The sequence below is a fragment of the Pan paniscus genome, chromosome 2 (assembly GCF_029289425.2).
Source record: "Pan paniscus chromosome 2, NHGRI_mPanPan1-v2.0_pri, whole genome shotgun sequence".
NCBI classification, from domain to species: Eukaryota; Metazoa; Chordata; class Mammalia; order Primates; family Hominidae; genus Pan; species Pan paniscus.
The window spans coordinates 195,796,074-195,821,697 of NC_085926.1; the positions used below are offsets into that span (position 1 = coordinate 195,796,074).

A 25,624-nucleotide genomic window follows, 5' to 3' on the forward strand; every position below is an offset into this window, starting at 1 on the left:
GCTTTATGTATCTATATTTGTATGTGTATTTTAACTACACCATCCAAAACTTACAGATGTAATATACTTTTCCCCCAGTGTGTTTCAGGGACCTGTCCTAGGCCACCTTGCTCTTCCCCTAAGCCCATAGCCAGTGACGGACAAGCATGGGGCTGAGCCCTCCTACCTCAAGGAGGGAGTGTCGTGTGGTTCACACTTGTGAGCTCCCTGTGGGATCAAGCTGAAGCTGAGAAGGAGACAAGCAGGAGGATCACCTGTGGCTGGGAGTTTAAGACCAGCCTGGGCAATATAGTGAGATCCCATCTCTACAAAAATACTTAAAAAAATTAGGCGTGCACCTACTACTCAGGAAGCTGTGGCGGGAGGATCACTTGGGCCCAGGAGTTTGAGGCTGCAGTGAGCCACGATCATGCCACTGCACAACAACCTGGGCAACAGAGCGAGACCCTGACCCTAAAAAAGAAAGAAAGGGCCAGGCACGGTGGCTCATGCCTGTAATCCCAGCACTTTGGGAGGCCCAGGTGGGCAGATCACGAGGTCAGGAGTTCGAGACCATCCTGGCCAACATGATGAAACCCCATCTCTACTAAAAATACAAAAATTAGCTGTGCATGGTGGTGCACACCTGTAGTCCCAGCTACTTGGGAGGCCGAAGCAGGAGAATCACTTGAGTCCAAGAGGTGGAGGTTGCAGTGAGCCGAGATAGCACCACCACACTCCAGCCTGGCGACAGAGTGAGACTCTGTCTCAAAAGAAAAAAAAAAAAAAAAGACTGAAAGGAAATGAATCAAGTGTTGTGGTTACATTTAAATGATGAACTATGGGTAATTAATTTTTTTGGCTGTTCCTCCAAGTTTTCTTTAGTGCAGGGGTCCCCAACCCCTGGGCCACAAATGGGTACCAGTCTGTGGCCTGTTAGGAACTGGGCTGCACAGCAGGAGGTGAACAGCAGGCCAGTGAGCAAAGCTTCATCTGTATTTACAGCCGCTCCCCATTACTCACATCACCACCTGAGCTCTGCCTCCTGTCAGATCAGCAACAGTATTAGATCCTCAGAGGAGCATGAACGCTGGTGTGAACTGCGCATGCGAGGAAGGGATCTAGGCCACGGGGTCCTTATGAGAATCTAATGCCTGATGATCTGTCAGTGTCTCCCATCATCCCCAGATGGGACTGTCTAGTTGCAGGTAAACAAGCTCAGGGCTCCCACTGACTCTACATTATGGTAGATTTCATTATGTATGATTATTTCATTATATATTACAATGTAATAATAGAAATAAAATACACAATAAATGTAATGTGCTTGAATCAGCCTGAAACCATCCCCCCAGCTCCAGCCCTGTCCATGGAAAAATTGTCTTCTGTGAAACCAGTCCCTGGTGCCAAAAAGGTTGAGGACTGCTGCCTTAGTGTTACACTGTTTTAAAATGGAAAAAAAAGTTTGTAACTATTCGTTCAAAGTTTTTCTATTTAGTACTTGCCTTCCAAAATCAAAGCCAATGTCTCAAGTGTGGGGTGACAAAGTACTGCCCACAGGCCAGCACTTCTTCTTGTAAATCAAGTTTCACTGGAACCCAGTCACACTTTCTTGTTTGCATATTGTCTATAGTTGCTTTCAAGCTCCTGGCAGACTCGAGTGGTTGCAACAGTTCTTTTTTTTTTTTTTTTTTTTTTTTTTTTTTTGAAACGGAGCTTTGTTCTTGTTGCCCAGGCAGGAGTGCAGTGGTGCGATCTCAGCTCCCCAGAACCTCTGCCTCCCGGGTTCCCGGGTTCAAGTGATTCTCGTGCCTCAGCCTCCTGAGTAGCTGGGATTACAGGCGTCCACCACCACACCTGGCTAATTTTTGTATTATTAGTAGAGACGGGGTTTCTCCATGTTCATCAGGCTGGTCTCGAACTCCCGACCTCAGGTGATCCGCCCACCTCAGCCTCCCAAAGTGCTGGGATTATGGCGTGAGCCACCGCAGCTGGCGTTGCAACAGTTCTTATGGCCCTCAGAACTAACATTTATTATCTGATCCTTTAAAAAAAAGTTCGCTGACCCCCTAGTCTACAGCATTGAGAGTTATGAAGTGATTGCCAGGAGTATTTCTAAAGTTAGCAAATATTTTTTAATGTTGCTAGTAGGCTGGGCATTTAGCTCATGCCTCTGATCCCAGCACTTTGGGAGACTGAGGCAGGCAGATTGCTTGAACTCAGGAATTCAAGACCAGCCTGGGCAACGTGGCGAACCCTGTCTCTACAAAAATTGCCCAGGTGTGATGGCATGCAACTATAGTCCAGCTACTTGGGAGGCTGAGGTGGGAGGATCACCTGAGCCTGGGAGGTCAATGATACAGCGAGCCAGGCTTGCGCCACTGCACTCCAGCCTGGGTGACAGCGAGACCCTGTCCCAGAAACAAAACTTCTCTAGTAACACATTTTCTTTTCCTCATTTCAGCCTAAATTAACAATGGCGAAATGCAGGCGAAATGTGGAAAATTTCCTAGAGGCTTGCAGAAAAATTGGTGTACCTCAGGTAATAAATTTATCATTTTTTATGTTGCCTAAATAGACTTGGTTGTCCTAAAATTTTAGAAATGCAAATCTCTAAAATCTTATAGGACTAGCTCTGAGCTAAGTCGATCATAATTAACATGACTTTGTGTTACAAGAGTCAGTATACTTTTGAACAGTTTTCCTTGATTATTTCCAAGGACCACACAAAGAAATTATAAATATATAGATTGAAATAAGTATAAGTAATTTGAAATAATTATTCTATTTTCCTAAACTTTCCCACTTGCTATTTGACAACTAAATATATCCTTCAAAAACTAAGTATATCTCAGATTGAGAATGCTGCAGTTGGCTTCAGTGTTCTAACACTTGCTTTGATACTTTTTAAAATGTTTTAGACTTCCAGAAATGTTGAAAAAATAGCCTAGAGTTCCTTTGTATACTTCACTCAATTTCTTCTAATGTTAACTAACGTCTAATACAAACATAAGGACAGTAATTCAAACTAAGTAACATGAGAACAATACAATTAACTGAATTACAGGCTTTATTTGGATTTCATCAGATTTTCCATGAAGCTCTGGTTCTTTGGAGTCTGGCATGCAACAGGCCATTTCTAAGCTGTTGTCCTGCTATGAGGATTTATTGCCTCCAGCTCAGTTATAACTTTATTGCCCTTTAATATTACAAATAGTTAAATTTATTTATAGATGCGATTAAGGGAAATGAACTTGATACAGTCTTATCCAATAACCCCTTTAAAAAGCAATTATATTAAACCAACTAAGTATTATACTATTAAGGAATATTATGTGGTATAAAGACAAATTTAAAGAAATAAATGACTTGGTGCCATGTGATACTTTTTCATTAACCACGACCATTACAAGTCTTGTTAACATATTTTGTCTATAGCCTGCAAGGAGGAAAACATGATTCTTCTCTATCACCTTCTAATTAGGTATCAGTAACTCAGGGGTGGCCCTGGGGCTCATCAACAGCTCTACCATTGCTCTCAGAGTTTGGTTCCTGTTCCTGTAGCTTCCATGACAGTGATTCTCTTTACCCAACTCACCGCACCCATGACAGTGATTCTCTTTACCCAACTCACCGCACCCATGACAGTGATTCTCTTTACCCAACTCACCGCACCCATGACAGTGATTCTCTTTACCCAACTCACCGCACCCATGACAGTGATTCTCTTTACCCAACTCACCACACCCATGGCAGTGATTCTCTTTACCCAACTCACCGCACCCATGGCAGTGATTCTCTTTACCCAACTCACCGCACCCATGGCAGTGATTCTCTTTACCCAACTCACCGCACCCATGGCAGTGATTCTCTTTACCCAACTCACCGCACCCATGGCAGTGATTCTCTTTACCCAACTCACCGCACCCATGGCAGTGATTCTCTTTACCCAACTCACCGCACCCATGGCAGTGATTCTCTTTACCCAACTCACCGCACCCATGGCAGTGATTCTCTTTACCCAACTCACCGCACCCATGGCAGTGATTCTCTTTACCCAACTCACCGCACCCATGACAGTGATTCTCTTTACCCAACTCACCGCACCCATGGCAGTGATTCTCTTTACCCAACTCACCGCACCCATGACAGTGATTCTCTTTACCCAACTCACCGCACCCATGGCAGTGATTCTCTTTACCCAACTCACCGCACCCATGACAGTGATTCTCTTTACCCAAGTCACCGCACCCATGGCGGTGATTCTCTTTACCCAACTCACCGCACCCATGACGGTGATTCTCTTTACCCAACTCACCGCACCCATGGCGGTGATTCTCTTTACCCAACTCACCGCACCCATGACGGTGATTCTCTTTACCCAACTCACCGCACCCATGACGGTGATTCTCTTTACCCAACTCACCGCACCCATGACAGTGATTCTCTTTACCCAACTCACTGCACCTCTTTCTAACTAGTCAGGAGTTGAATAGGCCACAGCATCACATGTTACAAAGTGAAAGAGAGAGCGCCCAGCTCCACAGAGCATCTGCGTCAGCCAGCAGGATTCCCAGGATTGTTTTTCTCTTATGAAAGTAGATCATCATTCTATTATTTATTTTTTACTTTTTTCTTTTGCTGTTTTTTTTTTAACTGAATTATACAAGAATGGAAATTTACATAAAGTGGTAGTTAGCAAACACCTTTTTGATTCCTATGGACAAATTGAAAGCAAAATTTTCGTTTTTATATTATGTTGTTTTATAAAGGGTCATCTTTTAGAACAGACCTTTTTAAATATTTTGAGAGCACTGAATATGGTTTCTGAAGAAATAACATACATTCTTTTAAACAAGTTTATTCTAATAGTGCACATTAGCCTCCGGTTCTTCCCTTCTGCTTCCTAAAGAGGTTCTTGCTACACAAACATCCAGTGTCTGCTCTAGTTCCCTGCCACAGTGTCTTTAAACAAAGAGAGTATGGCATGGGTTGGTGCAGAGAATGGGAAATGCAAAATAGACAGGAGAGTGCTGAAAATGGCCCCACTCAAGCAAGTCATGTTGACTTACCAGGTGTCAAAACCTGTTGAAAGGTCTAAGCCTGTCCGCGGGGCTTTCGGAAGCATCCTCTGAGGGTCTCTGAGATTTAAAGTCCGTACCTTGGAATTATTTCAGGATGTTCCCACCATCAGCCAACAAAGTACAAAACAGTGTGCCTTAAAATACACATTTAAGTTGGTATTTGCATGCAGTGGTTGACCATGTTTGTTATGGGCCAGCCTGCCCCTGTTCCTACCAGAGCTGTGCTGTTGGAAGGCAAGTACGGAGAAAAAAAAAATACAGTTTTAAAAGACTGGGTCTTTTTCCAGAGCGGTTAGGCTGAGGTTTTGATGCATCCTCCCTCCTTCTCCGTCACCAGAAAGAGGAAATGGACGTTCCCATAGGCTGCCCCTTCCTTCTCCCCTTCCGCCTCCCACCCACGTCCCCACCACAACCACTGCCAGTTTTACACGGCTTCCTAGCATGCTGCTACTTCTGCTGAAAAATTAGTCATCTGTCTAGAACAAAGTGAAAGAAAATGAATAAACGCACAAACTCGTAGGTTCAAACTAGCCTTCTGAGGTCCCTCTGCCAGAGGAAGAGAAGAAACTTCTACCTCCTCGTCTTCCTTTTTCTCCTGGTCTGCAGGTCATTCTGGCCTTTACTTAAACATCCCCACTTTGCTCTGTGTGACTTGAACATTGGGAATGTAATAATGACCACTTTTGAAAATGTAAAACAGAAAACAGTATTACAAATATTTTTGTCAGATTCTATACCCAGGTAAGATAGATAAAGACAAATAATTTCCCTTCTCTGTGTAACTTTTAAAGTGTTGTACAAGTTAAAGTATGAGTGAAATACTGAAGAACAAGGCAGTTATTAAAAACCTCTGATGACATTGGGCATGTGGGTATTTGCTTTATTTTTATGCTTCTATTCAATATGCTACATTCAAAAAAACCGTAATGGGTGATTAAAAACTTGTATCTGAGTCCAGTGTCTTTTGTCCCCAAGTCGTTATGTTACGTGTTAAAGGATGTCTGTCTCCCTGTTGTCAAGTCCATGCTTGTTTGTATTTATTTAATGAATTTTGCAATCTGTAAAATGGAGGGTTTGGACGATCTCTGAGGCCCTTAACAGCTCTGCGTTCATTTTGAACACATTCTCGAGCTGGACTTGGTTAAAACAGACACCCCCTGGCCAGGCGCGGTGGCTCAGGCCTGTAACCCCAGCACTCTGGGAGGCCGAGGCGGGCGGATCACGAGGTCAGGAGATCGAGACCAGCCTGGCTAACACGGTGAAACCCCGTCTCTACTAAAAATACAAAAAGTTAGCTGGGCGTGGTGGCGGGCACCTGTAGTCGCAGCTACTCGGGAGGCTGAGGCAGGAGAATGGCGTGAACCCGGGAGGCGGAGCTTGCAGTGAGCGGAGATCAGCGAGACTCCATCTCAAAAAAAAATAAAAAATAAAACAGACACCCCCTGATTTTTAGAGGAATGCCAAGTCATTGAATGTATTTGGCTTCTGGGTAGTAAATTACCCCCGGATCATGAGGCTTTCCTCAGTCTTTGAACCTTTTTGATGTACATGGCTTTCTCCAAAAACGTCCGTCTCCTCAGCCTCTGCAGTTTTCGTCCTTGCTTTCTGACCTACATTTTTTTTTTTTTTTAATAGAGAATGAGTCAGGAAAGAGGTTGCTTCACACACACCTCACTACTTTCAGGCCTCATACGACCCTAAACCAACATCCACTTCTGTGTATTGTATTTTTTTTTTTTTTTTTTTTGAGACGGAGTCTCTCTCTGTCACCCAGGCTGGAGTGCAGTGGCGCGATCTTGGCTCACTGCAAGCTCCGCCTCCTGGGTTCACGCCATTCTCCTGCCTCAGCCTCCCGAGTAGCTGGGACTACAGGTGCCCGCCACCACGCCCGGCTAACTTTTTGTATTTTTAGTAGAGACAGGGTTTCACCATGTTGGCCAGGATGGTCTCGATCTCCTGACCTCGTGATCCGCCCACCTCGACCTCCCAAAGTGCTGGGATTACAGGCGTGAGCCACCGCGCCCGGCCTGTGTATTGTATTCTTAATGTTCAGACCAGTCACCAACAAACGAATTTTATTCTGCTATTTAGTAGTAAGATCAGGCTCAGCATGGAGAAGATTCTTTGTAGTTTGGGTTTTCAGCGTTTTATTTTTGTTCCTCAATGTAAAAATGTTACAGGATGTGTATATGTGAATATGACTGAGATGATCATATGAATTCTATACTCAAATCTGCATTTCTGATCCACTGACTTTGTTTTTCTGTTTTCCTTTCCTGCTTACACTTTGGACAGGACAATCTTTGTTCCCCTTCCGACATCCTTCAGCTAAACCTCAGCGTTAAAAGAACTGTTGAAACGCTCCTTTCTCTTGGGGCACACTCAGAAGAATCCAGTTTTGTCTGTCTCTCTCTGCAGCTTCTGGGTTTTGTGGCATTTTACTGTACTGTGATGTTAACTCTCTGTGTGCTTTATTACTGGCTCTTCCCCGCTCGCTGAAAGATTGCACTCCGGTGACTTTCTGCCTCATTCCTGTGCTTGGTAAAGGAGGTTTGTTTCTCATGCAGAATTATTTACATAAGTGCTTTTTCTCCCTGCTGGCCCTCAAAGAGCTAACCCATAAAGGAGGTAAATCCTTTCTTTATATTTGCAGATGAGCACCCCCTCACATTAGTAAACATTTATGATTGCTAACAAAGAGTAAAAGACCAGCATTTTTTCTTCTGGTCATCCGTCCATTCTCCTGGCCTGTGGCCTTGTTTCTCTTACCATAAATGCGGAAACATTTTTACTAATACAATTCTGAACTTGTACTTCGAATATGACATGTAGAGCTTTATTTCCAAGTCACACAATACAACTCCCCTCTGGCCGTTTTTCCGTGCCTCAGCACAAGTGTTGAAATTGTGGAGTGACTGAACCTTTGCAGCAGCTGCTCGTGAGGAGAACCGTCGTGCCTTTTCTGGTTTTGGCCGCACCCGGTCACTTAGATTTCTGCTTTGAACTGTGTCCTGAGATCCTGAATCCCCCCTTTGTCGGTAGGCACAGGTCCATCTAAGCATTTGCGGTCTGGACGTTTCAAAGGTATTGGCCATAATTTTAATAATTTTAGTTTGGTCAGAATGTTCAGTTTGAAGATCACCCAGATTCCCTAGACTGCTCTTCTGAGCCCAGTCTATACGCTGTATGTGCTGCACACGAGCAGATGGGCTGGAGCTGGCCTCTCAGGGTGGGCACCTTCCAGATTGTGTTTGTTATGTGTGACTGAGGTTCACTCCCAGCATTCTGTTTAAAATTGGAATTTATGTGATTTCTAACATATTCAAACCTTCTTAATAGTGAAACAGTAGCAGGAGAAGTATTAGGGCAGCAGTCCCTGTTCTGTGCTCAAGGCAGTGAATATTGTCTAGCTCTTTCAGAATGCGTAGCACTTAGCTGCTAGACGTTAATGCTGGAAACTATAATTGCGGTTAGATTCTAGTTTCATAAGTGGTGTTTCTGAATATTCAGGAACCTTCTAAACTCTGTTAACAAAATTGGGATAAAGGATGAACTCAAGTGTGAAGAGAGATTGTGAGGAGCATAATATCCGGTTGTAGAATTCAGCCTGAGGGAGGAGCATAACATCCGGGTGTAGAATTCAGCCTGAGGGGCTCACTGGTTTGGTTTTCTTCCATATGAAATGGGACAGCTATTTTCACAGGTCAAAAGACTGTTCACTATTAATGCTGAAACACTCAACACTGTGTTGATGAAAACTTCAGTTTTCTGTGTCAGTAGGTGCCTTTCAGACTTTGGGGAATTGGGTTGAATTGGGTTATATTTTTAAGATGTCTCAGAGTTGAAACACCTGTTAAAAAACACACACAGGCTCTCATGTGGTTTAGGGGTTGTAATTGTACATTCTCTTGAAAACACACAGCACTCCCTCTAGTCCAGCTGGGAGGTGAGGGCGCTCCAGAAAGCACAGGCTTCTGAGTGTGAACACCGGCTGCGCAGGTCCTAGGGCGCTGCTGAGAGGAAGAGATCAGGGAATCAGCCTTGGAGAAAGCACGTCTCTTCCGACAGCAAAACACTGGGCAGGTTCATTTTAAATATCATTTATCTAGACTTGCAGTTGCACTCAAAGTATTTCTACAAAGTTGCTAGTTTTTTTAGATCAAAAGATTACAGTTACCTCATTTTATCAAAATAAGTATTAAAAAGTAAGCACAAGTACCAATAACTGCCTCAAAAATACTTGTTATATATTTTATTGTAACTGGTTTTATAAAATTTCCTAGTAATATCGTCTCAATGAAAAGCAAAAAAAAAAAAAAAAAACCCAACTAGTTGTTTTAACAAACATATATAATCTTTTTTTAGTGGCACCAGAATTCTATATTCTGTTCTTTGTAAGAGCAATCTCTTTTCTTTTGGAATATTTAATCTTAACAGAAAGCTAGTGATAAATGCTGTTCTTGAGATTTGCCTTTTTCTCTCACAAGAAAGGGTTAACCTAACAAATTAACGATGCACACATTAAGGAAGCGTTTAACTTCCTCAAGCAAACAGTGTCAACACTTCTCACATGTTGGTAATCAACATGTTCCTGCCTAAGCTTACATAGTAGTTCCCTGGAATAATTCAGGCTGTTAAATACCAGGATATTAAATCCTTTACATTTTCAAATACTGTTTTTAATTCTGTAATTCAGGTTTTTAATTCAGACAGGCCCTTCCATGAATTATTCAAATTAGGGGGAAGTTTCTCAAGAGCTCAGGATACACTGAGTTTCTTGCCCTATCTGGTCTGGAAACCCTGGTTTTCACAGTCAGGATTATAATGCAGATAGCGTAGAACTCATGTAGGCTGAGTTATGTTTTCAAACTATCTTTCATTCTTGTGGTAGGGAACTTACCCTCAAGTGTAGTATCTTTTACTCTTGAGCCATCTGGTAGCGTGGAATTGTTTTTCTATTTTTCACCTGCCTATTTTATAGACCTGTATTGACCTTTTATTCATCAGGGATAAAGGATGTTGCTTTCACCCTGCGGTATTGTTTTCCCTCTGTTGTATGTATAGATATATGCTACTTGTCAATTTTCCAATTTTGAAAATGATCTGTATGTACTTTTAGTTGTATTAATAAAGTGACAGTGAGTGTCAGACACCATCTGTCTAACTCATATTTACACTGAGGTCAGTTTCCCAGGTACTAATTTTCATATCTAAGTTGATGATTGTGAAGGGGAGAAGTGCTTATTTTTTCCTTTCAGTTCTATGATATTCATCCGATTTTCTTGTTTGTTTTCATGTTACGTTGTCCCTTTCAGGAGCAATTATGTTTGCCTCTCCACATTTTAGAAGAGAAAGGTTTGAGCCAGGTTGCAGTGACGGTCCAGGCTCTCCTGGAACTTGCCCCACCCAAGCAACAGCAGCACCAGTTATCTGCTGTTTGAGGATCCCCAGGACGGTGGGCACTGGCCTGGCCAAAACAAGGAACAGGACACCGTGATTGCTGCTGCCAGCTGTCTGCTTAAACAAAGCTCTTATGTGTTCTCAGAAGGGACCGTTCCCATGATTCCTAACAGGAATATTTTGCTTCATTTCTCCATTTTAGGGGAGGTTATTTCCATTTCCATTGGATTTTTTTACGAAGACACCATTGGTTTTCTCAGATGAAACTTCTCTTACTGAAAACCCAGCACCTAACTTGGCTGTGTTTTCCTGGAGAGCAGGCGTGTTTCACGTGCCAGAAAGCACATCTTCTGTGTTAGGCACAAGCATGCTGTGCCATTGTTTTTACCTGGTCTCAAGACAACTGGTCTGCTGGTTTCTAAACTTGGTTGTTCATTAGACTCTCCTGGAGTATTTGTTAAAATACAGATTCACATTCAGTAGATCTGGGGTAAGGCCTAGGAATCTGCATTTTCAACAACCATTGCACATGTTTTTGTTTTTGTTGGAGAAGGAGTTCTGCTCAGTCGCCCAGGCTGGAGTGCAGTGGCATAATCTCAGCTCACTGCAACCTCCGCCTCCCGGGCTCAAGCGATTCTCCTGCCTCAGCCTCCCGAGTAGCTGGGACAACAGGCGCCCGCCACCACGCCTGGCTAATTTTCTTGTATTTTTAGTAGAGATGGGATTTTGTCATGTTGGCCAGGCTGGTCTCAAACTCCTGACTTCAAGTGATCCACCTGCCTCGGCCTCCCAAAATGCTGGGATTACAGGCGTGAGCCACTGTGCCTGGCCTCCCAGAGTGCTGGGATGACAGGCGTGAGCCCCCGCGCCCGGCCTCCGAGAGTGCTGGGATTACAGGCGTGAGCCACTGTGCCCGGCCTCTGAGGGTGCTGGGATTACAGGCGTGAGCCACTGCGCCCGGCCCATTGCACGTGTTTTTCATGTAGTGGAACCACTGTTCAAAGCTAGATATTTGTATGTTTGCGGGGGAGGGTAATGGCCCCCTGCATTTTTCACCCACATTTAAAATCAAAAGCTATATTATGAGGAGTTGGACTGTTCTGTCAAAGGCAAAACAAAAATAATATAGAAGGCCTAGGTTTTGCATAGTCTTATTTTTTTTAAGAGTTGGGGTCTTGCCGTATTGCCCAGGCTGGTCTGAAACTCCTGGGCTCAACTGATCCTCCCGCCTCAGCCTCCCAAAGTGCTGGGATTACTGGAGTGAGCCATCGGGCCTGGCCCAGATTTTGCATAGTAAAACAGTGAAACAGATACAGTTGTATTTAAGGTCAGTATTCTAGGCCTCCCTTCAACTGCAGTCATACCATCATAGAAGATAGTTCTATGTCATCCTGTTATCTGGACATTATAATAAACAACAAGCCCTCTATACACAGGTTCCAAATCCCATTATCTAGACATTATCAACAACAAGCCCTCTCTCTATACAGAGTTTCCAAATTCTGAAGCTGATAGCGCACTTGGTCTCACTGAGCCTCCCTCCCCGCCCTCCTGCTGCTCCTCAGACATCTGGGCCTGCAGACACATTGCAGTTACAGCACATACACTTCTAGCTCGGAAAAGCCTAGTTTCTTGTATTTCTTTCAGGTAACTGCCAGTTTCTGTGGCCGAATTAAAGCACTTACAGCATCTTCCTAGCTGGGTGTGGTGGCTCACACCTGTAATCTCAGCACTTTGGGAGGCTGAGGCGGGCAGATCACCTGAAGTTGGGAGTTTGAGACCAGCCTGACCAACATGGAGAAACCCCGTCTCTACTAAAAATACAAAATTAGCTGGGCGTGGTGGTGCATGCCTGTAATCCCAGCTACTCGGGAGGCTGAGGCAGGAGAATTGCTTGAACCCAGGAGGCGGAGGTTGTGGTGAGCCAAGATCGTGCCATTGCACCCCAGCCTGGGCAACAAAAGCGAAATTCCATCTCAAAAAAAGAAAATGCGCCCCATCTCGCTCCACCACAAGCGCCTTTATATACTCAATGATGGGTGGAGGAAAAGGGCCCAAGGGCTCACACCGCACAGGAGCCTTTACTCAAGTTTCAGCTAGTTTTCCTTCCCCTGCATTTTGAACTCCTTTTAGTTGTTGGTGATATCCTTTGGTGTTCACTGCCTTTGTAAAACAAGTAAATAAAGTAAGCGGAAGATATCTCTTTTGTTTCTGTAGTTGTTAACTGTTCTGGATTTTCTTTACAATGCATCCATTTGGGCATAATGTTATCCCTCTTTTTATCAGGTAAATGTAGCATCTAAAAGTAGCTTTGGATCAAATCATGTTGAATACCTGGTCAAAGTAATGTTTTCTTCCTTGTTCTTGCAGAGAAACAAATTCATCAGAACATTACCACTTGACCAGGTTTAAAATTGTATAACAGGCTGGGCATGGTGGCTCATGCCTATAATCCCAGCACTTTGGGAGGCCGAGGCAAGAGGATCACTTGAGCCCAGGAGTTTGAGAGCAGCCTGGGCAACATAGCAAGACCCTGTCTCCCAAAAATTAAAAAAAAAAAAAAAAAAAAAACCAGGTGTGGTGGCACCTGCCTGTACTCCCAGCTACTCAGGAGGCTGGGGTGGGAGGATCACTTGAGCCTGGGAGGTTGAGGCTACAGTGAGCCATGGCTGCACCACTGCACTCCAGCCTGGGCAACAGAGTGAGACCCCATCTCTAAAAATAAATTGTATAACTTACAACATCTAACTTCAATGCCCAATCTTATAGAACAAAAGTAAAATGTCTTTATGTAAGACCCCATTATATTTACAGTTCCCAACAGACCCACCAACTCTTATATACCCTTATATAACTTGTTTAGAATTTAGCCATGTGCATTTTTAAACTGTGTTTGTCAACATTAAGCCTCAGTACAGTCTCCAAATTATATGCCACCAGAAATGAAATTCAGCAAAGGACAGGATTGTTTTTAACATACGCAAGCCAGCCTGGCCAACATGGTGAAACCTTGTCTCTACTAAAAATACAAAAATTAGCTGGGCGTGGTGGTGGGCACCTGTAATCCCAGCTACTTGGGTGGCTGAGGCACAAGAATCGCTTCAACCTGGAAGCCGAAGGTTGCAGTGGGCTGAGATTGTGCCACTGCACTCCAGCCTGGGCAACAGAGCGAGACTCTGTCTCAAAAAAAAAAAAAAAAAACCCCCACCAAACCAAAAATATACTATGCAAGGAATAATTCTAGAAGACATTACATAATGCAATACTTGCAACATTTGCAACTAATTTTCCCATAGGGATAAATGGAAATTTCAACTTATTTCAAATTTTGCACATATTATGAAACCTTATTAATGTATTTTTATCAAACTAAATCAGATTTGTATTTGAATTGTTAGGAAAAACCATGTGCAGTTTTGGCTGATAATTGCAGGAAAAATATCAAATACTTTGAATTTTTTTCTCTTTTTTCAAACCCTCTGCAGAGGTATGAAGGTATGAATTTCTTTTTTATGTCAAGATGCAAAATCAAATCATGATGCTTTTGTTGGGAGAATTTTTGTATTCAGTATTTTGTATGTACCTTTTTTTTTTTAAATTGGAAAGCACAATTCGGTTTAACATTTAGCTTTGCTTGACTCCAGTGTAAGATGAAGATGACCTTGTCACAGCTCCCCTGACCTGAAGCAGAGCCCTTCCCATCACTGACAGTGTCGGGGGTTGAGAGTCCCCCAGCAGAGCCCTTCCCATCACTGACAGTGTCGGGGGTTGAGAGTCCCCCAACAGAGCCCTTCCCATCACTGACAGTGTCGGGGGTTGAGAGCCCCCCAGCAGAGCCCTTCCCATCACTGACAGTGTCGGGGGCTGAGAGCCCCCCAGCAGAGCCCATCACTGACAGTGTTGGCGGCTGAGAGCCCCCCAGCAGAGCCCTTCCCATCACTGACAGTGTGTCGGCAGCTGAGAGCCCCCCAGCAGAGCCCTTCCCATCACTGACAGTGTGTCGGCAGCTGAGAGCTCCCTCAGCAGAGCCCTTCCCATCACTGAACAGTGTTGGCGGCTGAGAGCCCCCCCAGCAGAGCCCTTCCCATCACTGACAGTGTCCGGGGCTGACAGCCCCCGTAGCAGAGCCCTTCCCATCACTGACAGTGTCGGGTTGAGAGCCCCCCAGCAGAGCCCTCCCATCACTGAACAGTGTCAGTGGCTGAGAGCCCCCCAGCAGAGCCCTTCCCATCACTGACAGTGTCTGGGGCTGAGAGCCCCCCAGCAGAGCCCTCCCATCACTGAACAGTGTCAGTGGCTGAGAGCCCCCCAGCAGAACCCTTCCAATCACTGACAGTGTTGGGGGCTGAGAGCCTCCCAGCAGAGCCCTTCCCATCACTGACAGTGTGTCGGCAGCTGAGAGCTCCCTCAGCAGAGCCCTTCCCATCACTGAACAGTGTTGGCGGCTGAGAGCCCCCCCAGCAGAGCCCTTCCCATCACTGACAGTGTCCGGGGCTGAGAGCCCCCGTAGCAGAGCCCTTCCCATCACTGACAGTGTCGGGTTGAGAGCCCCCCAGCAGAGCCCTTCCCATCACTGACAGTGTCCGGGGCTGAGAGCCCCCGTAGCAGAGCCCTTCCCATCACTGACAGTGTCGGGTTGAGAGCCCCTCCCATCACTGACAGTGTCTGGGGCTGAGAGCCCCCCAGCAGAGCCCTCCCATCACTGAACAGAGTCAGTGGCTGAGAGCCCCCCAGCAGAACCCTTCCCATCACTGACAGTGTTGGGGGCTGAGAGCCTCCCAGCAGAGCCCTTCCCATCACTGACAGTGTCTGGGGCTGAGAGCCCCCCAGCAGAGCCCTTCCCATCACTGACAGTGTGTCGGCAGCTGAGAGCTCCCTCAGCAGAGCCCTTCCCATCACTGAACAGTGTTGGCGGCTGAGAGCCCCCCCAGCAGAGCCCTTCCCATCACTGACAGTGTCCGGGGCTGAGAGCCCCCCAGCAGAGCCCTTCCCATCACTGACAGTGTCTGGGGCTGAGAGCCCCCCAGCAGAGCCCTCCCATCACTGAACAGTGTCAGTGGCTGAGAGCCCCCCAGCAGAGCCCTCCCATCACTGACAGTGTCTGGGGCTGAGAGCCCCCCAGCAGAGCCCTCCCATCACTGAACAGTGTCAGTGGCTGAGAGCCCCCCAGCAGAGCCCTCCCATCACTGACAGTGTCTGGGGCTGAGAGCCCCCCAGCAGAGCCCTTCCCATCACTGACAGTGTCTGGGGCTGAGAGCCCCCCAGCAGAGCCCTCCCATCACTGAACAGTGTCAGTGGCTGAGAGCCCCCCAGCAGAACCCTTCCAATCACTGACAGTGTTGGGGGCTGAGAGCCTCCCAGCAGAGCCCTTCCCATCACTGACAGTGTGTCGGCAGCTGAGAGCTCCCTCAGCAGAGCCCTTCCCATCACTGAACAGTGTTGGCGGCTGAGAGCCCCCCCCAGCAGAGCCCTTCCCATCACTGACAGTGTCCGGGGCTGAGAGCCCCCGTAGCAGAGCCCTTCCCATCACTGACAGTGTCGGGTTGAGAGCCCCCCAGCAGAGCCCTTCCCATCACTGACAGTGTCCGGGGCTGACAGCCCCCGTAGCAGAGCCCTTCCCATCACTGACAGTGTCGGGTTGAGAGCCCCTCCCATCACTGACAGTGTCTGGGGCTGAGAGCCCCCCAGCAGAGCCCTCCCATCACTGAACAGAGTCAGTGGCTGAGAGCCCCCCAGCAGAACCCTTCCCATCACTGACAGTGTTGGGGGCTGAGAGCCTCCCAGCAGAGCCCTTCCCATCACTGACAGTGTCTGGGGCTGAGAGCCCCCCAGCAGAGCCCTTCCCATCACTGACAGTGTGTCGGCAGCTGAGAGCTCCCTCAGCAGAGCCCTTCCCATCACTGAACAGTGTTGGCGGCTGAGAGCCCCCCCAGCAGAGCCCTTCCCATCACTGACAGTGTCCGGGGCTGAGAGCCCCCGTAGCAGAGCCCTTCCCATCACTGACAGTGTCGGGTTGAGAGCCCCCCAGCAGAGCCCTCCCCATCACTGACAGTGTCTGGGGCTGAGAGCCCCCCAGCAGAGCCCTCCCATCACTGAACAGTGTCAGTGGCTGAGAGCCCCCCAGCAGAGCCCTCCCATCACTGACAGTGTCTGGGGGCTGAGAGCCTCCCAGCAGAACCCTTCCCATCACTGACAGTGTTGGGGGCTGAGAGCCTCCCAGCAGAGCCCTTCCCATCACTGACAGTGTCTGGGGCTGAGAGCCCCCCTAACAGAGCCCTTCCCATCACTGACAGTGTTTGCAGCTGAGAGCCCCCCCAGTAGAGCCCTTCCCATCACTGACAGTGTCGGGTTGAGAGCCACCTACAGAGATTTTCTGTCAGCAGTTTCCCAGTATTTCAGACTCATAATCTGTGTTTAGCACTCCAGTGTTCTCTTGTAATAGCCAGGTCTGGAAACGACCCATGGAAAGAGGGGCCTTTGTATTCTGCTAGAACACAGAGCATAGTAGTAGATCACTTTTCTGAAGAGCTTTTTAAAATACAGCTAATCAAGGAGTTTGCGATTTCTCTTACTTTCTACAGCTCAGCAGTGACTAATGATGTGTGACTATGCTAATGAGTTTGATGAATTCGTAAAAACTAAGCGCTTAAATGGTTATAGAAATGAAAACATGGATATTTAGAAGCCTTTCTATATACACAGTGCAGTTGAGATGGTTTACAGCAAATTTCATTTTATTTCTGAAAATGTTGTAAACATGTAATTAGTGAAAGATTTTGCAAAACATTGTCCTGTATTTTTGTCTGTAAATATATTGCATAAGTTCTAAGTATAAATATGTCAGTATCATGTATGTTATTTTAAATTGCCTGTACGCCACTTTACACATTGACATTCAAATAAAAGCCAACACTTCAGTGGCGTGTAATAAAAGCTGATTGGAGCGTGTTCATACCTGAGGTGTGGTTCCCTTGGCAAAGGTGAATCAAGGAAAGAGCATCTCATTTCCAGAGGGAATGTCAGTGGAAATGGGGGCTTCGGGACAAACTTTTGAGATCAAATTCATTTTTTAAGGAAGTACAGATATCAAGACTGAGCTTTATTTGGAGTTAGATAGAAGGCTTAATTCATGAAATGTATGTGACACATTAGGACAACTTTGCTCTTGGAAACCTTTAGCATCCCAAGGCATTGTTTTGACTCATCAAGGCAAGCATGATCTGGTGGGTGCATTTTTTTTCTAGGAGACGAGGGAGAGTGACAGCTTTCCTATTTGCCAGGCACAAGTTAGATATTTTCACACACCTGATTTCTTTTCATCTTAACACTCCATAAAGTGGGGATTGGTGGCTCTAGTGTTTGACTTGTCAAAAATATCTCCAAACTAGCCTTCCAGAGAACCTGTGTCCCCATCTTTATAGTTTGTAAAGTTGTATATCCTAACATCCTATTTCTAGCTTGTATTTATAATTTGTATCCCTGTTTCCTAGAAAAGTTGCTGAAGCAGCTTACAACTGGATATGTATTCCATGCCATTTTCACCTGAATAAAAACACCAAAGTGACGATAAATCTAAAAGGCAGGCAGGAACCAACATTTATTAAAACTTTGCTGTGTATATATTATGCTGGACAGCTAATAACATCATATTGTAATTCCTCCTGAATACTTTTGCTCATAAGAGTTTTTTCACTACAGACAAATTGGGTAAAATCAAAATCTGACATTACAGGAATTACTCAAGTTTCAATGCGTCACTGTAGCTAAGCCAGTGAACTCCTTTGTTCTGCTGAGAAAGAGCAAGAAGAATGAATCTTCACAGGACTACTAGAAACTTCTTCCCAGCAAGGTATGAGGAAGCCCTAAGTCAATGGTGTAATCCTAAATCAGGGTTTGAAAACCCACCTAACAGGCAGAGTGAAATTAACAGGCCAAGTGAAATTATCAGGCAGAGTGAAATTAACAGGCCCAGTGAAATTATCAGGCGGAGTGAAATTAACAGCCCCAGTGAAATTAACAGGCAGAGTGAAATTAACAGGCAAAGTGAAATCAGGCTTCCCTGGGAAAGTCTCAATAGGAAACAACCTGTAGATGAGTCATCTTTGAGGTACCAGGTGTTTCTTAACTCTCTCCAAGTCCTTCCCACCTCCAGAATACCAGCAGAAAACACAGAAGAGAACTTGGTCACTTCTTCTTGCCTCTCCTCTTATCCTTGCCTTTACCTTTGCCTTTTGAATCCTTGCTATCAACTTTGTCTTTAGGCATCTTGAAACCACCAATTTCTCTCCGTATCATAGTGCCTCGCCACCAGGCCTGGAGCTGGAAGAGAAAAGGGGAGTGAGTATGACGTATGCTATGCCTGACAAGCTGCATTCTTTCCACATAAAGGGACTGTTGAATAAAGTAACTTCTGTCTGACAAACAGTCTCTCTCCAGGACATGGAAGTAGCCAGGCACGTAATCACTTCAGCGATGCTCTCCTGTCCTGCAGGACCCAGAGCTTAAGCCATGGACTCAAGAGTGAAGTTCTCAAGTAAAAATAAAGAAAAGGAACCTGATTTGGCCTATTTTTTCTTCACCCTTAGAAATCTGACTTCTTATACTGCTTTCCTTGAAGAAAGTCCAGGTTCCCCATACTTAACAGCTATTTGAACCAAAAAGAATGTTAGTTACCTGGGCCAAGGGCAAAAGCACTCAGCCAAAAATGCACAGATAATGCCAGGTGCGGTGGCTCGTGCCTGTAGTCCCAGCACTTTGGGAGGCTGAGGTGGGCAGATCACTTTGAGCTCAAGGGTTTGAGACCAGCCTGGGCAACATGGCAAGACCCTGTCTCTACAAAAATACAAAAAAGAAAAAAAATTAGTCAGGCCTGGTGGCTTGTGCCTATAGTCCCAGCTGTTTGGGAGGCTGAGGCGGGAGGATCTCTTGAGCCTGGGAAGCAGAGGTTGCAGTGAGCAGAGATTGCGCCACTGCACTCCAGCCTGAGTGACAAAGTGAGATGCTGTCTCAAAAAAAAAAAAAAGCACAGATAAGTCTAGATGACTTTTATAGGCTTGCTTGTGCATTTCATATATTTAGTGATTGCTTAAAAGATCAGTTGTCCTAGTACTTTTAAAAAAGATTTAGTTAGCTTTCTTGAATATCTTGGTTTTTAGATAACAGTTGTTCTCAATACGGTCTCTACTGCTTTAAAGTCAGACTAAACCCTAAAGACTGGAAGCAAATCCGCTAGTGAAAAGAAAGCAAACGTGCTCTTCAGCTCGTTCTTAACATGTTTGTTGTAAATTCAGGAATACTGACAAGTTTTATGGGGAAACACCATTGAAACTTGATAAATACTTGCTACTTACACATCTGACTCCTTATGGGAAGCCCAACTTTGGGTCTGGATACCTGGTCCAGAATGTGGTATAAAACTTAACTATTTTAGATCACCCTAATATACAACCCAAACTACAGTGTACCCACTAGGGCCTCGACCTTCAGAGAGAAGGGCCAGCTCCAGACAGGTGCCGTCCAGCTTTCAGTTTTTGCTTGCGAGTATTTCACGTGATCTGTGACCTGCCAGTTTCATCATCACTGAGACACACAAGTTCACATAAAACTAAAATATCTCTATTTTTTTCTAACTTGCTGCTTATCCTTCCCACCTAAGCAGCTTGTATCAGAACCCAGCAGATAGTCTGGGCTGATGTATAAGCAGGATTTTAAGAAGTAGGAGGATATTAAAAAGAATCATTCTGTCAAGAGCTGGTTTTGGTTAGACATAGTAATCTTATATTTCGTCTCTTGGCCTAGGTTTTGCTTCCGCTGCTAACCACCTCTTTTTCCCCAGATGAAGAGCTGGGGGCACGTCCTTTTCTATGTTAACTGTCTCCCTGCACCATGGACTGTTGGCAAATTCTAATAATAACAAAAGTCCATGCTTCTTCTCAGATCTGCAGTTCCTTGATATACTGAGATGTGTTTGATAATGAATGGGAAATGCTTTTGTGTTCCTCAGTGTTAAGCCAGCTGTGGCGAGATACTGATTATGGTTCTTTACCTTTATAACGCTCTTTAATTCCAAGAGATCCTGTTCTACCTTCTTCTTGCTCCTCTCCTTTTCTATACGATCTTCAATGATGACCTGTTCATACTCTCTTATCTGCAAAGATAGACATTCATCATTTGTTATAGTACTCTCTTGGCTAAGCTGTAGCCCAGCCAGCCCTGCACTTTTAATATAAAATTTCAAAATAAAACATGCTCAATCTAAAGATAAACCAAAGAAAAAAATGTAATAGATTCCTAGATGGTAAATATTCACATATTAACTTTATAATTGTTCCCAAAACTTTTTCAGTTTTAATAATTCAAATTTAAATTCTATCTTTTATAAAAAATGAAATATGAATTAATGTGTGATCAATGATCTCAAAATAATATGGATTGTTTTTTAAACTTTGGGAGAATGTACATACACAAATAGTCAGCTGTCTTTTTTGTTTGTTTGTTTGTTTTGAGACAGAGTCTCACTCTGTCTGTCACCCAGGCTGGAGTGCAGTGGCGCAGTGTTGGCTCACTGCAACCTCTGCCTCCTGGGTTCAAGTGATTCTTGTGCCTCAGCCTCCTGAATAGCTGGAATTACAGCCGCGTGCCACCATGCATGGCTAATTTTTGTATTTTTAGTAGAGATAGGGTTTTGCCATGTTACCCAGGCTGGTCTCAAACTCCTGATCTCTAGTGATCTGCTCGCCTCGGCCTCCCAAAGTGCTGGGATTATAGGCGTTAGCCACCATGCCCAGCAGTAGCTGACTTTTGAAAGAAATTTAGGAAGTTCTGCATTTATTCCATAATGAAACCATAATCACAAGCTTGTTAGAAATCATCACTGACTCTCTCCAGAGGTCGTAAACTAAGAATAATCACAGTATCTGTCTCAAGGGGCTGTGTGGGTAGCACCTTGGACAGAGTAGGCACTACGTAAGTTAGCTACTGCAGCTGTCCCCGTCAGCAGCAGCAGCATCTAAAAAGAATCCTGGTGGTTTATAAGCGCACCTCTGCTTTTGACCCCAAATAGCAATACCCAGCTACTGTGGCTTATTTGCCACTCCTTCCTCGGTGAGCACCCTGATTCCTTCCACTCCCTCCTCAGTGAGCACCCTGATTCCTTCCACTCCCTCCTCAGTGAGCGCCCTGATTCCTTCCACTCCCTCCTCAGTGAGTGCCCTAATTCCTTCCACTCCCTCAGTGAGCGCCCTAATTCCTTCCACTCCCTCCTCAGTGAGCACCCTAGTTCCTTCCACTCCCTCCTCAGTGAGTGCCCTAATTCCTTCCACTCCCTCCTCAGTGAGCACCCTAATTCCTTTCACTCTGTCCTCAGTGAGCGCCCTAATTCCTTCCTTACCATCTTTGCCAGGTCTTGAAGGTGTGCTAAGTCACTGGCCTTTGCGGCTTTGAGAGCATTTAGTTCATTCTGTTTCATTTCTGTGTCCTTATCATATTTCTCCATCCAGAACTCCAGCCTCTCCTCAAGTTTCTATTTGGAAAGAACATGAAAACATGGCATTCAGCAGACACAAAACGCTGTATACTGTATGATTCCACTTATACAAGTTTCAAGAATAAGCAGAACATTCCATAATGAGAGAAGGCAGAACAGTAGTTACTTACCTGGGTGGAGAGTTGGATTTCTGATTGGGAATGGGGGTGAGGGGGACTTTGGGATGCTGTAAATGTTCTCTGTATCTTTATCCAGGTGGTGGTTACATGAATGTGTATACATAACTGTTCATCAAACTATACACTAAGTACTTACACATTTTACTTGTATGTTAGTGAATTTTAAAATAGGGGGCCAGGCGCGGTGGCTCACGCCTGTAATCCCAGCACTTTGGGAGGCTGAGGTGGGCGGATCACCTGTGGTCAGGAGTTCGAGACCAGTCTGACCAACGTGGAGAAGCCCCGTCTCTACTAAAAATACAAAATTAGCCGGGCATGGTGGCGCATGCCTGTAATCCCAGCTACTAGGGAGGCTGAGGCAGGAGAATCACTTGAACCCAGGAGGCGGAGGTTGCGGTGAGCCCAGATCGCGCCATTGCACTCCAGCCTGGGCAATAATAGCGAAACTCCGTCTCAAAAAAAAAAAAAAAAAAAAAAAATAGGGGGAGGAGGGTAATCTAGATGTCTGGATAAGGGAAGTTGCAATGAAGAGGAAACAAAAGGTATGTAGAAAAGTCTGAAGGATAAGGAATAGCATTGGATCTCTCTTTGATTGACAGCACTAAATCCTAGTCAAGAAGGATACAATGTATTCAAAATTCTAAAAGAAAATGAATGTAGGGCCGGGCGCAGTGGCTCACGTCTGGAATCCCAGCACTTTGGGAGGCCGAGGTGGGCAGATCACAGAGTCAGGAGATCGAGACCATCCTGGCTAACACGGTGAAACTCTGCCTCTACTAAAACTACAAAAAAAAAAAAAAAAAAAAAAAAAAAAAACCAGGCATGGTAGCAGGTACCTGTAATCCCAGCTACTCGGGAGGCTGAGGCAGGAGAATCTCTTGAACCCAGGAGACAGAGGTTGCGGTGAGCCAAGATTGCGCCACTGCACTCTAGCCTGGGTGACAGAGTGAGACTCCGTCTCAAAAAAAAAGAAAAAGAAAGAAAAGCAAATGAATGTGAATCAAAGATTCTACACATAGCCAACCCAGCATTCAAATGTAAAGGAAAGAAAGACTATACTCAATATTTCTGAGAGAGTTATTCGAGGATGTACTTCTGTAGCAAAATAAAATGAAAGAGATATATTAAGAAATGGAAGAGAACCAGTAAAACATGTATTTAAGCTATGTGATAGTTTTTAATCATAAATCATAATTCAGAATTAAAATCCCAAAGTAGGCAGGATAGTCTAGTTGAAAGAGCACAACTCTGGCACTGAAAGAAAGTTTACTTAAATTCTCTAAGCTTCTGGTTCCCTCATATATAAAATTCTATACCTAGCCAATAATACAGTATTACTATTACAGTCATAGTACAAACCTCAGAGGGTTGTTGTGATGCTGAAATAATCCTTGTGAAGTCCACCCACAATGCGCATATATATACATAATATCTGCATATATATTATCACTATATATATTTACATATAAAGTGAATGACTTCAACATGGGATGAAGAGAGAGAGAAGAGGTTAGTGAAGTCTCTTTGCCTTAATAAAGGCAAAAGAAGGTATAAACATTGACTAACTCTCGACAGAGAAATTTTAAAAGTATAAAAATATATGTTAACATTTTAAGAGTTGTGCTCACTTCAGTAACATATATACCAAAATTGGAACAATACAGAGATGATTAGCATGGCTCCTGCGCAAGAGTGACACACAGATTCGTGAAGCATTCCATATTTGTGTACTTTCTAGAAACAAAAAATTTAAAGGTTACCCCTAAAAGAACAGAAATGTGTAACTTTCAGACTCGGGGACGATGCACCTCAAGAGTGAAACATTGAGAAGTTCCTTAGGTGGCACATAGCATAGAATTTTTTAAAAACATGGCTATAGTCAATCATTGCGATTACACTGAGCGGGGTGGCTTGTGCCTGTAATCCCAGCAGTTTGGAAGGCAGAGGTGGGAGGACTGCTTGAGGCCAGGAGTTTGAGGCCACCCTGAGCAACATAGTGAGACCCCATCTCTACAAAAATGTTTTAAATTAGCCAGGTGTGGTGGCGCCTGTGGTCCCAGCTACTCAGAGCCGAGGCAGGGTGATTACTTCAGCCCAGGATTTGAGGGTGCAGTGAGCTATGATTACGCCACTGCACTCCAGCCTGGGCAATGGAATGAAACCCAGTCTCTTAAAAAAAAAAAATCTGATTATGTTAGAACAACATGTCAGTTTGGTGCTGTCACATCTCTTACATATTCTCTTTCTTCCTCTTGTTAACACTTAAAACAAAAACAAAAACAAACAAACAAAAAAAGCAAAGAGGGAACAGGCTCCAGACAGGCAAAAAGATCTGGCTACAAGGTAATAACATCATTTGGTATTTTTTGCAATTCTATTTACATTTTTTTATTTATTTATTTACTTTGAGATAAGGTCTGGATCTGTCATCCAGGCTGGAGTACAATGGCACAATCTTAGTTCACTGCAACCTCCACCTGGAGTACAAGGGCACAATCTTAGTTCACTGCAACCGCCACCTGGAGTACAAGGGCACAATCTTAGTTCACTGCAGCCTCCACCTGAAGTACAAGGGCACAATCTTAGTTCACTGCAACCTCCACCTGAAGTACAAGGGCATAATCTTAGTTCACTGCAGCCTCCACCTGGAGTACAATGGCACAATCTTAGTTCACTGCAGCCTCCACCTGAAGTACAACGGCACAATCTTAGTTCACTGCAACCGCCACCTGGAGTACAAGGGCACAATCTTAGTTCACTGCAACCTCCACCTGAAGTACAAGGGCACAATCTTAGTTCACTGCAACATCCACCTGAAGTACAAGGGCACAATCTTAGTTCACTGCAACCTCCACCTGAAGTACAAGGGCACAATCTTAGTTCACTGCAACCGCCACCTGGAGTACAAGGGCACAATCTTAGTTCACTGCAACCTCCACCTGAAGTACAAGGGCACAATCTTAGTTCACTGCAACCGCCACCTGGAGTACAAGGGCACAATCTTAGTTCACTGCAGCCTCCACCTGGAGTACAAGGGCACAATCTTAGTTCACTGCAACCTCCACCTGAAGTACAAGGGCACAATCTTAGTTCACTGCAACCGCCACCTGGAGTACAAGGGCACAATCTTAGTTCACTGCAACCTCCACCTGAAGTACAAGGGCACAATCTTAGTTCACTGCAGCCTCCACCTGAAGTACAAGGGCACAATCTTAGTTCACTGCAGCCTCCACCTGGAGTACAAGGGCACAATCTTAGTTCACTGCAGCCTCCACCTGGAGTACAAGGGCACAATCTTAGTTCACTGCAACCGCCACCTGGAGTACAAGGGCACAATCTTAGTTCACTGCAGCCTCCACCTGAAGTACAAGGGCACAATCTTAGTTCACTGCAACCTCCACCTGAAGTACAAGGGCATAATCTTAGTTCACTGCAGCCTCCACCTGGAGTACAATGGCACAATCTTAGTTCACTGCAGCCTCCACCTGAAGTACAAG

At 45.0% G+C, this 25,624-nt stretch overlaps 2 protein-coding genes and 1 non-coding gene across 31 annotated transcripts in view; 2 read left to right on the top strand and 1 right to left on the bottom strand.

Moving 5' to 3' along the window:
• The window catches only part of LRCH3 (leucine rich repeats and calponin homology domain containing 3), a 107,778-nt gene extending 95,116 nt beyond the window's left edge, over positions 1 to 12,662 (top strand). For 7 of the 23 annotated variants that reach the window (XM_034958032.3, XM_034958035.3, XM_034958033.3 and 4 more), the window contains 2 exons: positions 2,444 to 2,521; positions 7,359 to 12,662. In XM_034958032.3, the coding sequence (XP_034813923.1) occupies positions 2,444 to 2,521; positions 7,359 to 7,562 (282 nt within the window). In that variant the 3' untranslated portion in view covers positions 7,563 to 12,662. The remainder of the gene's footprint in view (positions 1 to 2,443; positions 2,522 to 7,358) is intronic. The other 16 variants (XM_034958034.3, XM_034958041.3, XM_034958037.3 and 13 more) reach the window with 3 other exon arrangements.
• Positions 12,663 to 18,036: 5,374 nt separating this feature from the next.
• IQCG (IQ motif containing G) overlaps positions 18,037 to 25,624 on the bottom strand; it is a 77,898-nt gene continuing 70,310 nt past the window's right edge. For 6 of the 7 annotated variants that reach the window (XM_055110839.1, XM_055110837.1, XM_008953821.3 and 3 more), the window contains 3 exons: positions 21,853 to 21,984; positions 20,509 to 20,610; positions 18,037 to 18,782 (listed from right to left, as the gene is read on the bottom strand). In XM_055110839.1, the coding sequence (XP_054966814.1) occupies positions 18,648 to 18,782; positions 20,509 to 20,610; positions 21,853 to 21,984 (369 nt within the window). In that variant the 3' untranslated portion in view covers positions 18,037 to 18,647. Of the gene's footprint in view, positions 18,783 to 19,136; positions 19,296 to 20,508; positions 20,611 to 21,852; positions 21,985 to 25,624 lie in introns of all 7 variants that reach the window. The other variant, XR_008624985.2, reaches the window with a different exon arrangement.
• LOC112439358 (U6 spliceosomal RNA) lies at positions 23,748 to 23,854 on the top strand. The gene has a single exon (XR_003027656.1). It is a non-coding gene; the product is annotated as a U6 spliceosomal RNA (small nuclear RNA).